At 44.9% G+C, this 20,963-nt stretch overlaps 1 protein-coding gene across 1 annotated transcript in view; it reads right to left on the bottom strand.

Annotated features, from left to right (window-relative positions):
- The window catches only part of LOC138801076 (growth/differentiation factor 8-like), a 30,588-nt gene extending 27,522 nt beyond the window's left edge, over positions 1 to 3,066 (bottom strand). The window contains exon 1 of the mRNA XM_069983520.1: positions 2,602 to 3,066. Within this exon, the coding sequence (XP_069839621.1) occupies positions 2,602 to 2,965 (364 nt within the window). The 5' untranslated portion in view covers positions 2,966 to 3,066. The remainder of the gene's footprint in view (positions 1 to 2,601) is intronic.
- Between the last annotated feature and the right edge of the window lie 17,897 nt (positions 3,067 to 20,963).

Here is a 20,963-nt window from a genome sequence, read left to right as displayed (position 1 = left end):
ATAAACAGTCTCTTCAAAAGTTAAGTTTGTCAGGCTAGTTGAAATTTGCCACAAAGTTCGGGTTCGTCCCAACTGTAGTAAAACAGCTAAACGATTGCAGCTAAAATTGTGGGACTATAGAGGCTGTATTGACGTGAAAACTGCCTCAAAATCAGGGGTTTTTTTCCTGCAAAAAAAGCAAGTTTTAATGTCTCATTGACTGCAATAGGAGAAGTGTCCAAAATGCAAGTTTGAAAGTCACACTTTAAATTAAGTGACTTTTCACTTTTTAGGAGCATTTGTGCTTGTTCTAGGCATTAAAATGTGCTTTTGCACCAAAACCATGCCGAAAAACACATTCAAAATCATGCCAAAGAGCGCGTTTTTTAATAACCGTATGAATAGACCCTTAGGGGGGCATTTATTAAGTCCGGCGTTTTTTAAGCCGGACTTATAAATGTCCCCGCAGCTCCGGCGCTACGGAGATTTATGTAGAGGCGGACTGCCTCTACAGAAATCCCGTGCGCGCCGGTGCGCACCGCCGAAAACCTACGCCAGCTGAGGACTGGAGTAGGTCTTCGGTGTACATTTGGGCGAAACGGATGGTAAATCGCGCGGACTCTGAGTCCGCGCCCTCCGTTCCGCCCACTACACGCCTCCTTTCCGCCCCCCTGGTGTACTCGGCGGAAAGTGCCGATTTGCGAATATTTTATTCGCAAATCGGCCATTTGCGAATAAAAAAATACGCAAATCGGCACTTTCCGCCGAAAATCATCCGTTCGCCGGATGATACATGTGGCCCTTAGGGTTTGTTCACACTATGGAATATGCAAGGTAATTTCAAGAGGAGGCCACACGACAGACTCCGTTTGAAGTTCCGTCTGTCCCAATGACAGATGGGACTCAATCTGCCGTCCAACTAAAGAATAGACATATCAATTCTTTGAGTGGATGGCAGATTGAGCTTGAGAAATTCAAAGGGACTGGCAGAACTTCAAGCGGAGTCTGTTGCATGGTCTCTGCTTGAAATTTCCTCGCATATTCCATAATGTGAACATGACTAAACGAAAAAAGTTTTGCTAAAAAAAAAAATGATATGATTCTTCTGTGAGTTGAATATACTGTATTAATCTTATTCAGGTATAAAACATGATGAGTGTCTTTTTTATTTTTTGACTGATAAGTCTAGTCCTGGTTCAAGGCTCTTTAAAAGCTACATACCACTTCATGCACGTTGCAGGATCCCTGTCTGAAACTCCTACGGGTCTTCACTCTGCCATAAGTAGTATGGATATGGCAGAAGCTCCATAGTCTGATTTTAAGTGTACTACAATGCAGCCTATGGAGCTTTCGACAGGTCCATACTAAGACATAGGATATAGTGCAGAGCTGTGGGAGTTTAGAACAGAGATCCTGCCGCACGCACAAAGTGGTATGCAGCTTTTAAAGTAATTGTAAGAAATAGTATTGTTTTGAATAGTTTTTTATAAATCAATAGCACAGTCAGTAGACTCTTCCCCCATTATCCCTGCCTCATGCACTAATCATTTACAGTAGTCTCAAGTCTCATTCCACTCTAAAGCCCCTTTTACACGGGCCGACTGAGAAGCAAATAAGTGCTGACAGCGCTAGGTTGCTACGCGTTCCCCACTCGCTGCCGCCGCTATTGCTTGTGGTGGCAGTGAGCGGGTAAGTGCAGGGGGCTGCATGGAGGCGCCGGGGGGCTGCCCAGGCAGCTCATAGGGGATAGCGGTGGTCTGCTGCCACCGCTCCTATTCTACAGAGTGACGGTAGCAGATCGTTGCTTTATGAGTCGTTTGTCTGTGGAAAGACAAACGACTGCAACAATCAACCGACATCGTTCATGTTGGCTGATCATTGCCTTCTATCACACGGAACGAATATAGGCCGAATACAGACGATAATCCTTCAGTGTAATAGGGCCTTTAATCATAAACCAAGTCCTTAAGCAATAATTAAAGACGGAGCCCACAGAAAGGAAAAATTGTGATAAATTCTAGTTACACATTATATAGTGGAGAGAAATCCTCATGGGCACAAGGGGCTGAAATGATTGTTACACTTTCATGATTACACTTTAAAAGGATTTTATTCATATTATTCTTTATCATCTCTTTTATTTGATCCTAAAAACAAAATCTGCAATTGTAAATTTAGACTTGGAGAATTTCTTGCCATGGTGAGATATGTTTATTGCAATAAATCTCATGTCACATTAGAGAAATAATTAAACTGTATGTTCCAAGAGATAGCTGCAATTTATTAGACATCTTACATCTAATGACAATGACGTGATTTCAGGAATGGGATAAAATAAGCACATTAATGTCACTGATATGCTTGCAGTGTTGAACGCCTAATGAAACGCACAGCAAGGCCTTCAACTGTATTTTGGCAAACTACTTGTAAATGGGGATTAATTATTTTATATATTTTTATATATTTATAAAAAGAGCAACCACAGCAAAATGCAAAGTTTCATTTAAACTATACACATTACAAATAATAATAACATTGTTGGCTTTTTCAGGTAGCAGGGTGCAGATAGTAAACATATGGTTATATAAAAGGTCACAATTTCATGATTTTATTTGTACTTACGTTCAGTTGCCATAATGATGACTGTTTCAGTGGTGGCATGGTAATCGTCGTCTTCTAGTGACCCATCGCTGCCAGAATCTCTTTGAACATCGTACTGGTCGATTATATCTTGCAATGGTGGAGCTTTGGGCAAAATATATTTGATAGCATTCTTACTGATGTTAGGAGCTTGCTCGAGTCGAAGTTTGCTAAGTATCTGATATTTTATCGTTTCTAATCTTGACAGTTTGGTATTTTCCCTCCAGATACATGTAGTGCATGAGGTGTCCTTATTGTCTGCTTTGTTGCTGTTGCTTAAATCCACCAAGGGAAATACTACTAAAATGCACATGTAAAAATAAAAATGGACACATACCTTTGTCATCTTCTCATTTAGTTACACTGAAATATTTGTCTTTATGTAATAACCCAAAAGAAAAGATCCAAAGCCCTCTTAACTGAACTTTTATGTCAAGAGGAGTTGATGGAACTGTCAAACTAATCCAACACATTCAGGCAACCTGTACTTTTATACTGCAACTTAGGTTTCACTTGCATCATCACAACCAATGATTGCTTGCCACATAAACAATGACTTCAGCTGGCAGGAACATGACGTTGCGTTAGCATATTGGCAGGTTGTTGGAAGACACAAATTATTTTTCCATTGACACAGATAATGACACTTGTATATGGTTCTATTAGTATCTTCACAGAACCAGATAGTGAAATAGATTTGATAGCTGTTTCCTATTAGCAAGTATTCCAGGCTGCTTTACACAGTATAAATGAGTGACACTTATGGGTAAGAAACATTTTAACACTATATTGCTAAGCAGTTTCTTAATCTATAACGTTAGGAGAGCTAAAGGGTCTCGGGTAAAAATACAGACTAAAATATGCGCATGGACATATACAGAACTTCTGTCACACAGAATCTAAATACAATACACGTAAACCCTTCTGGAATTGTATAACCATGAGCTTTTTTTTTGGTGACAGTACAGAGAGATTTGTTTTTGAAGATTTAAGTTTAAATGTAATATTCAATAAAAAAAAAAGTTGGGAAGAGTATGGTACATTAGGTTGTTAAAATATAATATATTTTATTTTAGTGCTTATTATTTTATTTTCTGTTTAGGTCCTGGCTTAAGCTAATATTTATTCATTTTACAGAGTACATCTCCTTAAGAGAGTCCATCTGAAACTTATTAAAACTCCAGCACAGATAGGATATTTTGGGATAATAATTTGTAACTATATACTGCAACTATTTTTTGCAACCATAACTAAAGCAATTAACATAGGGAAGCACATTTGGCAGGAGCTGCAGTGAGAAAGACTGTTGACTTTGCAGATATTTATAGAGCCTTTAAAGTACAGATATCAACAGCTTAGGAAGACCAAACTCCTCTGTGGATGAAAAAGCAATTCTGTAAATGTGACTGAAGCATAATATCAAATAATATGTAGAAATCATTGTATTGTATTTTTTATTATTAATACTACAGTATTTGCCAACATTTGATTCTAAGATCTAGCAACTAAAAGGTGAGCGAACCAAACTTCACAAACTGAAGGCGTACTCTGGCGGACCTAAAAAAAAAACAAAAACACAGACACACTGTTAGGATTGCGACAGGAAGACAAAAGGACAGGTGAGCCCTGAAGCTGGCACCCGCCCCACTGTTCCTACCTACTTGCCTCAGATGCTCTAAATAGCAAGAGGACAACTAGACGGCAGTCCCTATACCTCACTATGTGAACATAAAACAATACAAGACAATACAAACACAATCAGGGGTAGTCAGAAGTTTGAAAACGAGCAGAAAGTAGAAAGTCGTATCCAAGAGGGTTGTCTAAAGGGCAAAGCAGTAGTTAGGTAATCAGGAATCAAGTACAGGCAAAACAACGCTAGGTCAAGGTGAACTAGGCGCTATCACAGGCAAAGAGCATTAGACAAGTGAGGATACTTATGGAACTTAAAGGGAATCTGTCACCTCCCGTGCTGGAGTGAAATGTTCCCGACCCCGCTAGAGCACCTTATACGTACCTGGTCCCGCTTATTGAGACGGTCCGGTGATGGAGATGTCAGCGCCTGAAACCCGGCGCGCGCGCTCCTGAGATGGGCCCAACGCTCATAGAGAATGACGGAGCGTTGGACTCACCAGTCATTCTCTGTGAGAGTTGGACTCATCTCAGGAGCGCACGCGCCGGGCTTTGGGCGCTGAAATCTCTGTCACCCGACCGTCTCAAGAAGCGGGACCTGGTGCTATCAGGAAAGTATAAGGTGAACTAGCGGGGGGTCGGGAGCCTGTCACCTGTCCTCTTTAAAGTCCCAGCCCAGCCCAGATACACCAACAGCTGTATCTATAGATTCAGATAGGGGTTGCGCCTAGACCCCGCTCTGAATCCCGCCGCTCCTGGGACCGTGGCTATTAGCGGGCGTGGTCCAATCGCCGTGCACACTAATTAAGACAGTTAAGTGCAGCTGTCATAACTGACAGCTGCATTTAAAGGTCCCCTAAAGCCCATCCCTGGTGTCTAGTGGGGGGATCACACTGAAACTGAGGGCTGCAGCAGCCCAGAGTAATAGAGCACTGATCTAATGCATCAGTCCTGTATAATGTATACTGCACTGCTCTCCATGAAAGGTCAGTGTTATGGTATAAGTGGTTCTTTATAGTACCTCTTTAAGCAGCTACCTGCTACTTATTGAAGCAGGAGGACTACCCGGAAAGATGCGGACAGCGGGTTGCGGGTCATGACACCTAGGAGGGGGTGGGCTCAGAGTTCCTCTTCTTATCCCTTCTCTGTCTTCTTCCCCTATCTCTTTCTTGTCAATCCTAGGGCTGCTGTTCCAGCTCTCCATTTGTTTTTATCTAAAGTTGAAATATCTATGTGGTAGCAACTTCACACTACAGTGGTAAAGGGGCCTGGGCGCAAATATGACCTTTGCAAAACCTGTACCTACACCACTGCGAAGTACGATGTTCTGTGTTTTCACTCAACTCTACCATACTACATTGCCTTATGGCAGCAGTCTTTTTTATAATTTCACATCTGGGGAGAGAGCCTAGCAACAGTGCAATCCCCTACTGGCCTCTCACTAATTCCAACAGTAAAGCCACATTATAGTTTATTAGGCTAAAGTGTTGATCTCACCGCTGCTGCACTGCCCAACTGTATCTTTATATTGCAGCAGGTCTCAGCAGTGAGACGCTGTGGTCAATAACTTTTGACATGCCTGAGGACATGTCAAAATTTACTGGTAATGGTACAGGTACTCTTTGAACAGGGAAATGTTCCTTACTTTTTTCTACATTAGGAAATTATTGACAGATTTACCCCTGCAAAGCAAAGATAGCATGGTCATGAAGCAAAATTCCAGACCTAGAATCTCACATCAGATTGTCCAAATATTTCAATATCATATTTATATATTAATTAAGGGCAGTATGTCGGGCGGGGTTGGTTGGCTTAGTAAGTGAAATTTCAAAATCACCTGTCTGATGTAACTCTACATTAAGAACATGTATAGTATTGGGAAGTTATTTAAAGGAGAACTCTGAGAAAGTGTTCCCATTATCCCCACCAATCTAAAAAACGGAAATAAATTGTCCTTGAAATGAATAGTGCATGTGTCCAGCATTCCATTAATTCTCTATGGGCTGCTAAACATTGACAAGCGTTGAAATCCGAGATGTTTGACACTTCGACAAAGAATGAAAGGAGTGCTGGTTGCACACTATTCATTTAAGGACCCATTTTTGGTCCCATTCTAAGGATAGGTGGGAATCTTTGTGGTTGGACCCCCACCAATCAGCATGATATTCCCTATCTTCACCACCAATGCCTAAATTTCATCAACTGGTGGAAGCATATAATCACTGTGTGGTGTCCCAACACAGGTCCCAAACAACACATTGAAAGACAGGTACATTTTTATATAAAACCTTGCATTAGTATATTGTAACAAAAATAAAGGCAACTGATTAACAAGCCCCCTCATCACTTGTTTATATAAATCAAAAACGTAATGGTCCAGGTCTCAGACCTCTGGCAACTTCTACTGTAATAGCCCTTTAAATGGTATAATGAAGAAAAAAGACAGGAAAAAAGGCCCTAGGGGATAACAAATCCAAATATAGATCAGCAAGTAAGCATCTAATTCAGGCCCATCACATCTGTAATATCCCAGCAATCCACTGACCTTAGTGTCCAATTGTAAGTGTGAAGAATATCAGCCTCATATGACACTCAATTCCAAAACCACTTGGCTTAAAATCCCTGGTTTTTACAGATGTGGTACCTGTTCTAACTGTAAGATCACCTCCTTTCCTTGGAAGACCACTCATGTCCACTCCACCACCAATGGCTTCAGATGGGAGATTAAGGATATTCTCTCCTGTAACACCTCGAGTATTATTTACATCTTACAATGTGGTTGCGGGAAGCAATATGTGGGCAGAACAAAGAGAACACTCAGAGTCCGAATTTCAGAACACATCATGAATATTAAGAAGGGAGATAAAAAACATCCTTTATCCTCTCATTTCTCACAGCAACATGCCAAAGACCCTTCTAGTTTGACATTTTGTGCGCTCATGAAGGTAGGCAGAGATTGGAGAGGAGGAGACCATATTGCCAAGATGTCAAGGGCAGAGTCCCAGAAAATCTTTGAATTCGGTTCATTGGCACCAAACGGGTTAAACGCTGAAATAGAGTTGTTTGGCTTTTTGTGACATATTCTGATGAAGTCCCGATGGTCATGGCCATGGTCGGTCCTGTGCCTGGCTGTCTTATCAGCGCCAGAACCGACCCTGGTTGTGACCAATGGGCATATTTTCACCACCTTTATTTATACCCACAAATGTCTTATGTCCAGTTCTTATGCATATCATTGGTATTGAGGACAGTAACATGTTTACATTTTTGTATCTCCTTTTATGTCTGTATATTGGCTTTTACATTTGAGAAGATACACGCTATGAATATAGACCTGTGAAGAACTTGTATGCCTCTCTATATATAGTTAGTCACATGTTGTTTACTACCAAGGCTGATAAAATATGGCCTGGACTAGCCACCAAGATGGGAATCCATGCAGTCCAGCCCATGTTTTGAAACTCCCCTATAAGGGGTATAAGTAAGAATGAAGGTGCCATGGAACACATTGGCCACTGATGAAGGGGTGCAGAGACCCCGAAAAGCGTCTGGAAGTCACCCCAACATTTGTTTACACCCCACAACAACAAATCTGAGAGCACCTCGGTATCCACTTTTGCAACTGTACAAGTCTGGAAGGAGTTGGCCCCGCTATCACTCTGTTTATATACCAGCAGCGGGGCCCCACTTTGGAGCAGAGTTAAAAAAAGGCTGGTGACGTTATCACACTTACCGTGGGCAGACCGGGATGCCGGTGACCCCGGAGGACACGCTAATCCTGCATGGGTGAGAGGTGCACCTGCACCAAACGACTTGCATGTGTCTAAGTTCTCCCTCTATGACAACTAGCAGTTGTAAAGCCAGAGAGACTGAGAATAAACATTGTACTATAGACAGAACGCCAGGAGGGCAGTACTATTTGTCTTGTTGTAGATACATATACAGTATATACCCTATATAAGGGGGAACATCGCATATATTATTTTAAGCAAACTGAATTTTGCTGCATCAGCAGTGCTGCACGAGGACAGTGGTGAAGGAGTATAACCCTCATCTGTCCACTATCACTGACAGGCATTGCTGCAAGCTATTGAGAGGATGATGGGAGTAACTCTCCAGATCTGAATCTAAAGACCAGATTACCCATCAAATGAAGCTTATGTGAACTCTGTGTGCTTGAAGTATCATGTTTTAAGGACTTTGACATTGTTATTTTACCGCTTTGTATTTTATTTCTTAAATATTTCTTTTGATTTTATTACACCACAAGGGCCCTGTGGCTTATGTATTTTATACACCCTATTAGGACTTAATGCTTAGAGGACAGATCCATTTTCTTTTATTCTATATTTATTTGTTTATGCTTGGGTATTGGCATTTTTCTGTTAACCTTAGCATTGGGATTTATTTAAGTGAGCTGCACCTACCCCGAGCTGTTTTGAATGTAATTTTGTTGGACAATAATGCCATTGTGAAGTGATTTTATAATTCTTCTCCTAAGCCTTGGATGCCACAGAGAGACCACAAGTTAATTTGCATGCTTTCATGATAAAACTTTGATTGATAGATATTCCTAGATCTGCTTCCCACTTATCAAAGAAAGGCACCCTTACTTGATTGCTCAGCTGTAAGAGAACTTTTTTGTGTGTATGTAAAAGAACCTGGTACACTTGGGATAAACAGTGCAGTATGGGGGATTCTGAAAGGCCAAATTTTCATAGTCTAACAGAGATAAATATACTGTACATCCTGAAACGTGGTCCTCATATATGAGGAGAGCTTATATTCCAACCATGAGAGATTCCGACCTTCAGCCCTGTCTTGTAGAGCCTGTAAAGTTGGTGAAGAAGCCATGACAGCTCTCATGTGTGGGCATAAGGCTCTGTTTCGAAGCAGAAGGGTTGTAAATTTTAAACCTCGTTCAAAGCTTGTATCTGGAACAATGGTGTCTGTGGACCTGGTCTATAGACTATTAAGATCTTTGAGACCCATTTATTCCAGACTGCAAAATATGGCCAAAAAGCTACCGTTTGGTGATCTGAAGGAGAAAGTAATGGTCAGTGGCCTAGTGACTGTGGTCGCAGGAGTCGCCGCCGCGACCGGGCCACTACCAACAGCCCCCCTTTCCACCGCACTGCCCCCCTCCCACTCCCTGTTGTGATAGCAAGCATTGTTTTGCTTGCTATCACAAGAGGCTGGCCCCGCAGCTGACGCGTGGCTCCTGACTCTGTCCCGTCCCCGGCAGCACACACACCAGTGAGCTTAGTGTGCGGAGGGGAAGTACTTTCGGCACAGGAAGCATCTATAACATGTGCCCCCTGTGGCGGAAGTAACATCCCCAGTGGACACAGAGCTCACTGGTGTGCGTGCTGTCGGGGACGGGACAGAGCCAGGAGCCGCGTGTTAGTCGGGGGCAGGGGCTGGCTGGCAAATTTTAGCCCGGGGGGCAAGTATACAGCACTGGCCCATGAGTAGCAGGCTGGCGGCCCATCCTTAAAGGACCACTCTGGCCTCTAACCTTTTACCTATAACATCTTCGGTCCTTCCAGTCATTGGTGACCAAATATCCTACTGTGCCCTGTGAAAGGGTCAGAACTCACTTTCCTGTATAAGTCTATGGGGCGGCTCAGTGATGACACGAAACGGTCCCATAGACAGATGCTAGGAAAGCTGGGTGACCTCTATCATACTGAGTATAAGATGCTGGAGAGCTGGGTGACCTCCATCATACTGAGTAGAAGATGCTGGGAAAGCTGGGGTTACTGTATTTTTACAATAGTTTATATCACTCGATGTACTTCTGTATATATGTCTCCTCTATGTACTCCTGTAAATATGTCTCCTCTATGTACTCTTGTATATATATGTATCCTCTATGTACTACTGTATATATGCCTCCCCCTGTATATATGTATCCTCTATGTACTGCTGTATATATGTATCCTCTATGTAGCAGAGACACATGCAGGCAGGGGCATTTCCGGGATAAGCGAGGGGGTGGGGGTGGGGATAGCGGGACACATGGTGCCTCCATCTAGGTAGAGTGTAGTAGTGGAGGTATAGTGGATAAGGGGTGTAGTAGTACAGGTATAGATATGGGGTGTATTAGTAATACAGATGAGGGGCAATAGTAGTAGTAGTAGAGGTAAAGATGAAGGGTGAGGTAGTACAGGTATAGATATGGGGTTTATTAGTAATACAGATGAGGGGGATTAGTAGTAGTACAGGTAAAGATGAGGGGTGTATTAGTAGTAAAGATGAGGGGAATTAGTAGTACAGGTATAGATGAAGGGTGTAGTAGTACAGGTATAGATGAGGGGTGTAGTAGTACAGGTATAGATGAGGGGTGTAGTAGTAGTACAGGTATAGATGAGGGGTGTAGTAGTACAGGTATAGATGAGGGGTGTAGTAGAAGTAGTAGTAGTAGTACAGGTAAAGATGAGGGGTGAAGTAGTAATAAAGGTATAAATGAGAGGTGACAGGGGCATACTGGGGGAAACTGGGGCAGCTGGGCGTGATTGGGGCAGGAGTGCACATATCCCTCCTCCTCTCACCCCGGCACACAGGTTCCCCTCCCGGCCACACGTGTAGGTCCCCGGTCTCTGGAAGAGGCCGCAGGCAGGGCTGTATTAACAGCTTCTGCTGCCCTAGGCACTAAACCTGAAGACGCCCCATCTTCACGCACCTATTGGCGATACCAGACCGGACCAATACCACCATACCCCCCACCCCCCTGGAAAAGACACCAGATTTACTGGCAAGTCTGAACGGGAGAAAGGAAACTAAAAAAATAAAAACAAAAGAATTAGTTTTTTCTGTCCCCCTGCTCCCTGGTGCTGCCCCCCTGCAAGGTGCTGCCCTAGGCATCGGACTACAGGTGCCTAGTGGTAAATACGGCCCTGGCCGCAGGGACTCTAGTGGTGATAGCGTCACTGCCATTACTGGAGCTGTACAGCGGGATCGGGGGATGCAGATCCCGCTGTTCAGCTCCAGGACCTGAAGCGACGCTATCACCACTACAGTCCCTGCAGCCTCCTCCAGAGACCAGGGACCTGCACGTGTGGCCGGGAGGGGAACTGGACGTGATATGTATAGCTGGGGCAGGTCAGTCGCGGCTCTGTTAGGCGGACTGCCCGACCGCCCTGCACCTCACCTCCGGCGCGACACTCCACGCACCGCCGCCCGCCATGCACCTCACCTCCGCGCCGCCTGCTTGACCTGCAACTCCAGCCCAGCCGCCAACCCATCACTCTACGCTGCTCCACCTGCAATGATTTTTTGTGAAAATTTAATTTATGATTTTAATCGAAATCGATTATAACCTTCTGGGCAAATTTATTTGATTAATCGCCCAGCCCTAACTCCTCTGTATGTCTCCTCCTGTATATATGTATACTCTATTTACCCCTGTATATATGTCTCCTCCTGTATATATGTCTCCTCTATATACTCCTCTGTCTGTCTCCTCCTGTATATATGTATCCTCTATGTACTGCTGTGTATGTCTCCTCCTGTATATATGTATCCTCTATATACTCCTGTGTATGTCTCCTCCTGTATATATGTATCCTCTATGTACTGCTGTGTATGTCTCCTCCTGTATATATGTATCCTCTATATACTCCTCTGTATGTATCCTCTATGTACTGCTGTGTATGTCTCCTCCTGTATATATGTATCCTCTATATACTCCTGTGTATGTCTCCTCCTGTACATATGTATCCTCTATATACTCCTGTGTATGTCTCCTCCTGTATATATGTATCCTCTATGTACTGCTGTGTATGTCTCCTCCTGTATATATGTATCCTCTATATACTCCTCTGTATGTATCCTCTATGTACTGCTGTGTATGTCTCCTCCTGTATATATGTATCCTCTATATACTCCTGTGTATGTCTCCTCCTGTACATATGTATCCTCTATATACTCCTGTGTATGTCTCCTCCTGTATATATGTATCCTCTATGTACTGCTGTGTATGTCTCCTCCTGTATATATGTATCCTCTATATACTCCTGTGTATGTCTCCTCCTGTATATATGTATCCTCTATGTACTGCTGTGTATGTCTCCTCCTGTATATATGTATCCTCTATATACTCCTCTGTATGTATCCTCTATGTACTGCTGTGTATGTCTCCTCCTGTATATATGTATCCTCTATATACTCCTCTGTATGTCTCCTCCTGTATATATGTATCCTCCTGTGTAGGTCTCCTGTATATATGTATCCTCCTGTGTAGGTCTCCTGTATATATGTATCCTCCTGTATATATGTATCCTCTATGTCAGGAATAGGGAACCTTGGCTCTTCAGCTGTTGCAAAACTACAACTCCCATCATCTATGGTAAGCCTATGGCTGCCCAGGTATGATGGGAGTTGTAGTTTTGCAACATCTGGAGAGCCTTGGTCCCCTCCCCCTGCCCTATGGCCTGCTGTGTAGATGTCCTGCTGTATAGGTACCTGGCTTCCTGCAGACACCATCTTCTCGGTCTTCAGGCTCTTCTAGCCCAGACACAGGAGAACCAGCTGGGAGGAGAGAGCGCACTCTGGTGGCCGGAGGAAGATACTGCCTACAGCAGTTTGCTTTTTACCATAAGCCTCATAGGCTTATAGGAAAGCATAATGGCCATAAAGGAGGCGGGGCTTAACATCATGGGGGCGGGGCTTCAGCGGCCGCTTCCATCACAGTCCGGATCCACAGCCACAGGTAAATATGACAGAAGAGGGACAGGGCTGTAAGCAGGGGAGGTACTGAGGACTCCAGCCAGCTGTCAGCAGCCATGCGGCCCTGACAGCTGGGGGAAGACCAGCCCAGGGGGCATATGCCCCCCTGCCCCCCGGCCCAGCCCGCCCCTGGTCGGGGGCCAGACCAAGCCTGCAGATGAGAGGAGCCACGACGGGGGAGCGTGTTGTCAGGTGAGGTGTGTTTTTTTTCCCATATCTGTTTTGCACAGACTGGGGGGCAACATAAGTGGGGTTAACATGGGGGCCATCTATAAGGAGGATAACATGGGGGCCATCTATAAGGGGGGTAACAGGGGGGCATCTATAAGGGGGACAACACATGGGGGGCATCTATGAGGGGGACAACACATGGGGGGCATCTATGAGGGGGACAACACAGGGTGGCCATCTATAACGTATACCAGATAACCCCTCTGCCAATTGAATGAATAGGAAGTGTTAACACTTTGGAACTCATTTTGTGGTAAAGTGACCCCTTTAGCCCCTCTGTTTTTGATATGTAGAGATGAGCGAACCTCGAGCATGCTCGAGTCCATCCGAACCCGAACTTTCGGCATTTGATTAGCGGTGGCTGCTGAAGTTGGATAAAGCCCTAAGGCTATGTGGAAAACATAAATATAGTCATTGGCTGTATCCATGTTTTCTAGACAACCTTAGAGCTTTATCCAAGTTCAGCAGCCGCCACTAATCAAATGCCGATCATTCGGGTTCGGATGGACTCGAACCTGAACCCAGTTCGCTTATTTCTAGTTGCCATGTAATGCCAACTTGTGGTGTGGAGGATTGGACCTCAAAGCTATCGCCAAGTCCTCCATCGTAATAATGTACAGTAAGGAAGACAAGGGAAAACCCTGTTGTGTCCCATTAATAGAAAAAGTATCTGAGAGCAAACCATAAGCCTGAACTCTATTTGTGAAAGGACGCTGGTTAACCTCAGGGAGATCAACCAAAACACCGCAGAGACACCATCACATGTCTCAACGTCAGTGTATTCTAGAACATTGCCCCCTGGGAAATCAAATATGCAAAAGAACACTGCAGAGACACCATCACATGTCTCGACGTCAGTGAACTAGCCAGACCTTCCCTCCGGGAAGGAACAACCAAGCCAAAGCGTTCTCCAGTCAAGGAAACCACCTCAGCAAGGTATCCATCCACAGACAGCTGTTTCGGGGTTTTTGCCCCTCATCAGTGTGGAGTAGGTTTCTGGCTAGTGGGAGCAATGACTAGTAAGTGCATGCAAAAGGACGCTGGTTAACCTCAGGGAGATCAACCAAAACACCGCAGAGACACCATCACATGTCTCAACGTCAGTGTATTCTAGAACATTGCCCCCTGGGAAATCAAATATGCAAAAGAACACTGCAGAGACACCATCACATGTCTCGACGTCAGTGAACTAGCCAGACCTTCCCTCCGGGAAGGAACAACCAAGCCAAAGCGTTCTCCAGTCAAGGAAACCACCTCAGCAAGGTATCCATCCACAGACAGCTGTTTCGGGGTTTTTGCCCCTCATCAGTGTGGAGTAGGTTTCTGGCTAGTGGGAGCAATGACTAGTAAGTGCATGCAAAAGGACGCTGGTTAACCTCAGGGAGATCAACCAAAACACCGCAGAGACACCATCACATGTCTCAACGTCAGTGTATTCTAGAACATTGCCCCCTGGGAAATCAAATATGCAAAAGAACACTGCAGAGACACCATCACATGTCTCGACGTCAGTGAACTAGCCAGACCTTCCCTCCGGGAAGGAACAACCAAGCCAAAGCGTTCTCCAGTCAAGGAAACCACCTCAGCAAGGTATCCATCCACAGACAGCTGTTTCGGGGTTTTTTGCCCCTCATCAGTGTGGAGTAGGTTTCTGGCTAGTGGGAGCAATGACTAGTAAGTGCATGCAAAAGGACGCTGGTTAACCTCAGGGAGATCAACCAAAACACCGCAGAGACACCATCACATGTCTCAACGTCAGTGTATTCTAGAACATTGCCCCCTGGGAAATCAAATATGCAAAAGAACACTGCAGAGACACCATCACATGTCTCGACGTCAGTGAACTAGCCAGACCTTCCCTCCGGGAAGGAACAACCAAGCCAAAGCGTTCTCCAGTCAAGGAAACCACCTCAGCAAGGTATCCATCCACAGACAGCTGTTTCGGGGTTTTTGCCCCTCATCAGTGTGGAGTAGGTTTCTGGCTAGTGGGAGCAATGACTAGTAAGTGCATGCAAAAGGACGCTGGTTAACCTCAGGGAGATCAACCAAAACACCGCAGAGACACCATCACATGTCTCAACGTCAGTGTATTCTAGAACATTGCCCCCTGGGAAATCAAATATGCAAAAGAACACTGCAGAGACACCATCACATGTCTCGACGTCAGTGAACTAGCCAGACCTTCCCTCCGGGAAGGAACAACCAAGCCAAAGCGTTCTCCAGTCAAGGAAACCACCTCAGCAAGGTATCCATCCACAGACAGCTGTTTCGGGGTTTTTGCCCCTCATCAGTGTGGAGTAGGTTTCTGGCTAGTGGGAGCAATGACTAGTAAGTGCATGCAAAAGGACGCTGGTTAACCTCAGGGAGATCAACCAAAACACCGCAGAGACACCATCACATGTCTCAACGTCAGTGTATTCTAGAACATTGCCCCCTGGGAAATCAAATATGCAAAAGAACACTGCAGAGACACCATCACATGTCTCGACGTCAGTGAACTAGCCAGACCTTCCCTCCGGGAAGGAACAACCAAGCCAAAGCGTTCTCCAGTCAAGGAAACCACCTCAGCAAGGTATCCATCCACAGACAGCTGTTTCGGGGTTTTTGCCCCTCATCAGTGTGGAGTAGGTTTCTGGCTAGTGGGAGCAATGACTAGTAAGTGCATGCAAAAGGACGCTGGTTAACCTCAGGGAGATCAACCAAAACACCGCAGAGACACCATCACATGTCTCAACGTCAGTGTATTCTAGAACATTGCCCCCTGGGAAATCAAATATGCAAAAGAACACTGCAGAGACACCATCACATGTCTCGACGTCAGTGAACTAGCCAGACCTTCCCTCCGGGAAGGAACAACCAAGCCAATGCGTTCTCCAGTCAAGGAAACCACCTCAGCAAGGTATCCATCCACAGACAGCTGTTTCGGGGTTTTTGCCCCTCATCAGTGTGGAGTAGGTTTCTGGCTAGTGGGAGCAATGACTAGTAAGTGCATGCAAAAGGACGCTGGTTAACCTCAGGGAGATCAACCAAAACACCGCAGAGACACCATCACATGTCTCAACGTCAGTGTATTCTAGAACATTGCCCCCTGGGAAATCAAATATGCAAAAGAACACTACAGAGACACCATCACATGTCTCGACGTCAGTGAACTAGCCAGACCTTCCCTCCGGGAAGGAACAACCAAGCCAAAGCGTTCTCCAGTCAAGGAAACCACCTCAGCAAGGTATCCATCCACAGACAGCTGTTTCGGGGTTTTTGCCCCTCATCAGTGTGGAGTAGGTTTCTGGCTAGTGGGAGCAATGACTAGTAAGTGCATGCAAAAGGACGCTGGTTAACCTCAGGGAGATCAACCAAAACACCGCAGAGACACCATCACATGTCTCAACGTGAACTCTATTTGTGGGCATAAAATGCAAAGCCATAACCCTGTCAACAAATTAAGGACCCAGGCCTATCTCAATCAAAGAGACTCTTAGAAACCTCCAGGGAACTCTGCTGAACGCTTTTTCGGCATCTTCTGACAAAATGCACACTGGGGTTCCAGATCATTGGGTAAGCAATGGTTTGGAGGGTGTTGTCCCTTACCTGCTTTGAGCACAAAACCCATTTTGATTACAACCTAGGACCCTTTTACACACAAATTTCTGACCAATTAATCGGACAGATTTTTTAAGCCAAAGCCAGGAACTCTCTAAACAAAGAACAGGTCATAAATTAAAGACTGAGATCTGTCCTCTTTTCAAATCCATTCCTGGTCAGATATCTTTGTGTGTAAAAGGACCCTTAGGCGGTCACAAACCATTAGCTGTAGAGGCCATAAACAAGTGCCTGTAATCCGGCATGTCTCCTTCAGTCTGTCCGCCGGCTATATCTATAGGCCCCGCATCCTCCGGCTGTAAATCATTCTGGAGGAGGTAGGGCCTGAAGATTCAGCCAGCTACTGGACTGGAGGAGTTCTGGATGACAAGCAGCGTGGATGTAAGTATAGCCTGCTGTTTGTGATCTTTAAACTGACAGCAAAGATATATACAGATCTGTGCTGTCAATTTCTTTTGTCATTGCCGGACACACATAACCCTGTTTACACAGGATGATGTGTGGCCAACAACAATAAATTTAAAAGCCTGCTCTAAAGACCTGCCAAGCCAACTGACTCGGCTGACTGTCACTTTTAGACGGGCAGATTATCAGCCACAGGAGTGCTTTTGGCAATACTTATGGTCAATAATCAGCCTGTGTAAAAGGCCCTTTATCCTATTAGCAAGCATTTTAGAGTAGAGTTTAACATCACAATTAACAAGAGATATCGGGCGATTACTTTGACAGTATGCTGGATCCTTGCCAAGTTTGAACAGGACCACCATGTGCCTCAAGAGCTTGTTTGGGAGACTTGTGTCAGAAATGCTGTTAAAGCACCCCAGAAGCATTGTCGACGACAACAAGGTTCAGAGTGATTGATAGAAAATGGACGTAAATCCAAGCGTACCCGGAGTTTTCCCTCCTTTTGTTTCAGAGATGGCTAAGCTCAATTCAAAGTCTGCAAAGTCATGTCAAGGAATTCCATGTCCTCTAAAGTAATGTTAAAGGAGAAGTCCGGCCAAAATTATTTTTTTTATATGTTATTACTTATGGAAAGTTATACAATTTTCTAATGTACATTAATTATGGGAAATGCTCATATACTGCTATTTCCCATAATTTAGCGTATCAGGAAATGTTAGAATTATCTCTGAAGCAGTGACGTCACGACGAAAGGTGTAATTCCTATGGAGTGTCCAGCAGGGGGCGCTCTATATATAGAAGTCAATGAGTACCATTGACTTCTATATATAGTGCGCCCCTGCTGGACACTCCATAGGAATTACAGTGTATGTAATGTAATGTTATGCACTGTACTTTTGTGACTTCATGAATACATTTATGAAATACTTTGGGGAGCAAGTGTCCTTGCTCCCCCAAAGTATCCCATAAATGTATTCAATGAATACATTTGTTGGGCACCGGGCAGGGAGGGAGAGAGGTGCCATCTACCTCCCCCCTCCCTGCTCGGTGCTGGGAACATATACAAAGTACTACTCCCCCATTATCTGCGGATAATGGGGGAGTAGTACCTTTTGCTATCCCTATCACCGCCCGCGCCGCCGCCGCCACCGCCGCTCACACAGGGGCTGTTTTTCATGCCCCCCGCCGCTCCCCCTCCTCCTCCCGGCATCAAACTTACTATCGCGCCGCTGATTCCCCGCCGCCCGCGCCGCTCCTCACTATCCGCCCGCTCGCCCGTCCGCTCGCCCGTTCGCACGCCCTGTTCCTCACACTATCTGGCCACCGCTCTCTGCTCTTGCATGCCGGCCGCGTCAGCCCGCCCCCACCCCGGCCGGGGACACCAGTGAGGAGCGGCGCGGGCGGCGGGGAATCAGCGGCGCGATAGTAAGTTTGATGCCTTGAGGAGGAGGGGGAGCGGCGGGGGGCATGAAAAGCAGCCCCTGTGTGAGCGGCAGCGGCGGTGCGGGCGGTGATAGGGATAGCAAAAGGTACTACTCCCCCATTATCTGCAGATAATGGGGGAGTAGTACTTTGTATATGTTCCCAGCACCGAGCAGGGAGGGAGGGAGGGGGGAGATAGATGGCACTTCTCTCCCTCCCTGCTCGGTGCCCAGCAAATGTATTCATTGAATACATTTATGGGATACTTTGGGGAGCAAGGACACTTGCTTCCCAAAGTATTCCATAAATGTATTCATGAAGTCACAAAAGTACAGTGCATAAGATTACATTACATACACTGTAATTCCTATGGAGTGTCCAGCAGGGGTGCACTATATATAGAAGTCAATGGTACTTATTGACTTCTATATATAGAGGGCCCCCTGCTGGACACTCCATAGGAATTACACCTTTCGTCGTGACGTCACTGCTTCTGAGATAATTCTAACGCTTCCTGATACACTAAATTAAGGGAAATAGCAGTATATGAGCATTTCCCATAATTAATGTACTTTAGAAAATTGTATAACTTTCCATAAGTAATAAAATATAAAAAAATAATTTTGGCCGGACTTCTCCTTTAAGAAGGGCAGTATCCTGCATTTATGAAAGGATCCTATCATCAAGATCGTTCTCTGCTAAAGCCCCATAATTTGTTTAGGGTGGTATATAGCCTCTCCTGTTTCATTTTTAAGATGAGATATATATGTTGTAGAATAAAACTCTCCCTGCTTTATTTGCCTGTTCATATCTAGCTTTTCATTGGAAATCTGACTATCATTAAGCTCTGCCCTATCCTCTTACATTCAATATATGTTGAGAATTTCTTTAAGAAACCCAGAGACCGCTGGGGGAACAGATGACTTCTATTTTCTGGGTATGACCATATGGGCAGCTATTAGAAGGAAACGTAAGAGGCACTTCTTATGGTGTCTAATAGGGCCTGAGAGAATCAGCAGTGAAAGACTAGCTGACTTCTCTGCAGAAACTGAGAGTGGGAGAAAGGACAAGGAAGGAAGGTACACTGGCATGGGGAGCTAAAACAGGTATAGTAACAAATTGTAAAAAGCACAGAGAACAGGAGGAAGGCTTGAGTAGTAGTTGGTATCTTTGATACAATGGGTGCCGACAGCTCATGTGCAGTCACTGCATCATCGGCACCCCCCCCCCAGAGGACGGTGTAATGGACCGCTCTGGGATGTGGACACCACTCTTCCTCCCTCTAGACTCCACTGATGTCTTCGCCGCAGCCCCCTCCTCCTTCCCCCAGATCTCACCCCATCTCTTCAGCTGACAACGCATCCTACAGCAGGCACAGGAATGACGTCATCGCACCTGCTGGGGGATCTCTCCAGAGGCTGACAGGCTTAACAGGGGAGAAGAGAGGAAGACTCCATGCCAGTATTCGGTGAGTATATGTATTTTTTTTTTTCCGTAAATGGGGACAAAGCAGGGGGGCATTATTAGTATATGGGGGCAATGCAGGGGGACACTATAAGTATATATGGGGCAATGGATATGGTTGGCCAGATGGAGAGGAAAAGAAAAGTGACCCCTCAGATCAAAGAATACGTCACCTGTGAGTCCCTGAATGATTTTTTTGTATTCAGTAGAACATTATTTGGTGGGGGTGCAACACCGCTCTATGCCGTAATACACACACTGCTTCTTCCTAGTAACCTGAATCTTGATAAAAGCCCCCCTCCCTTCCCCAGGGCTGAACAGAGGGAGGGCAGGGTGGGGGTGGGGGCGCTTTTATCAAGGTTTGCCCTGTTGACAAAATGGCCTAGAAACTGCCCTGCTTTAGACGCATGTGTGCAGGGAACCAGGATGATTAAATTGGATGGATTAAAATTACAACACAATGTTATCATTTAAGCATTATTTATTTTATGTACAAAAGTAAGCAAACAATAAAATAAGGTTTGCAGTGTAAAATCAGTAACATTTTGTCATTTTTAAATATGTTATTAAAATTTCTACTCCCTACAGGTTCCTTAATGCATCTTTTAAAGTACATGCTGTAAAGACTTTTAAGATGGTGGCCATTTATTTACATGGTAGCTACCTGTAGGTGATTCTAGAAGCACACCCCTTCCCAGAGAACATCTTTGTATGCCTATCCATGGAAGCACTGCAAAACATTTGCTAAATCGTCGTAATCAGAGCCAATATCTGTGTGAGACATGAAACAGAATACATCTTTAATGCTGGAAAAACAAACCAAATTTTTTGAGGCAAAGCTAGAACTGGATCCAGCAGGAAGC

This window comes from Dendropsophus ebraccatus, chromosome 9, assembly GCF_027789765.1.
Source record: "Dendropsophus ebraccatus isolate aDenEbr1 chromosome 9, aDenEbr1.pat, whole genome shotgun sequence".
Classification (NCBI taxonomy): domain Eukaryota; kingdom Metazoa; phylum Chordata; class Amphibia; order Anura; family Hylidae; genus Dendropsophus; species Dendropsophus ebraccatus.
The sequence above is the reverse complement of the archived record's forward strand: the minus strand, read 5'-3'. Positions and strand labels throughout refer to the sequence as shown.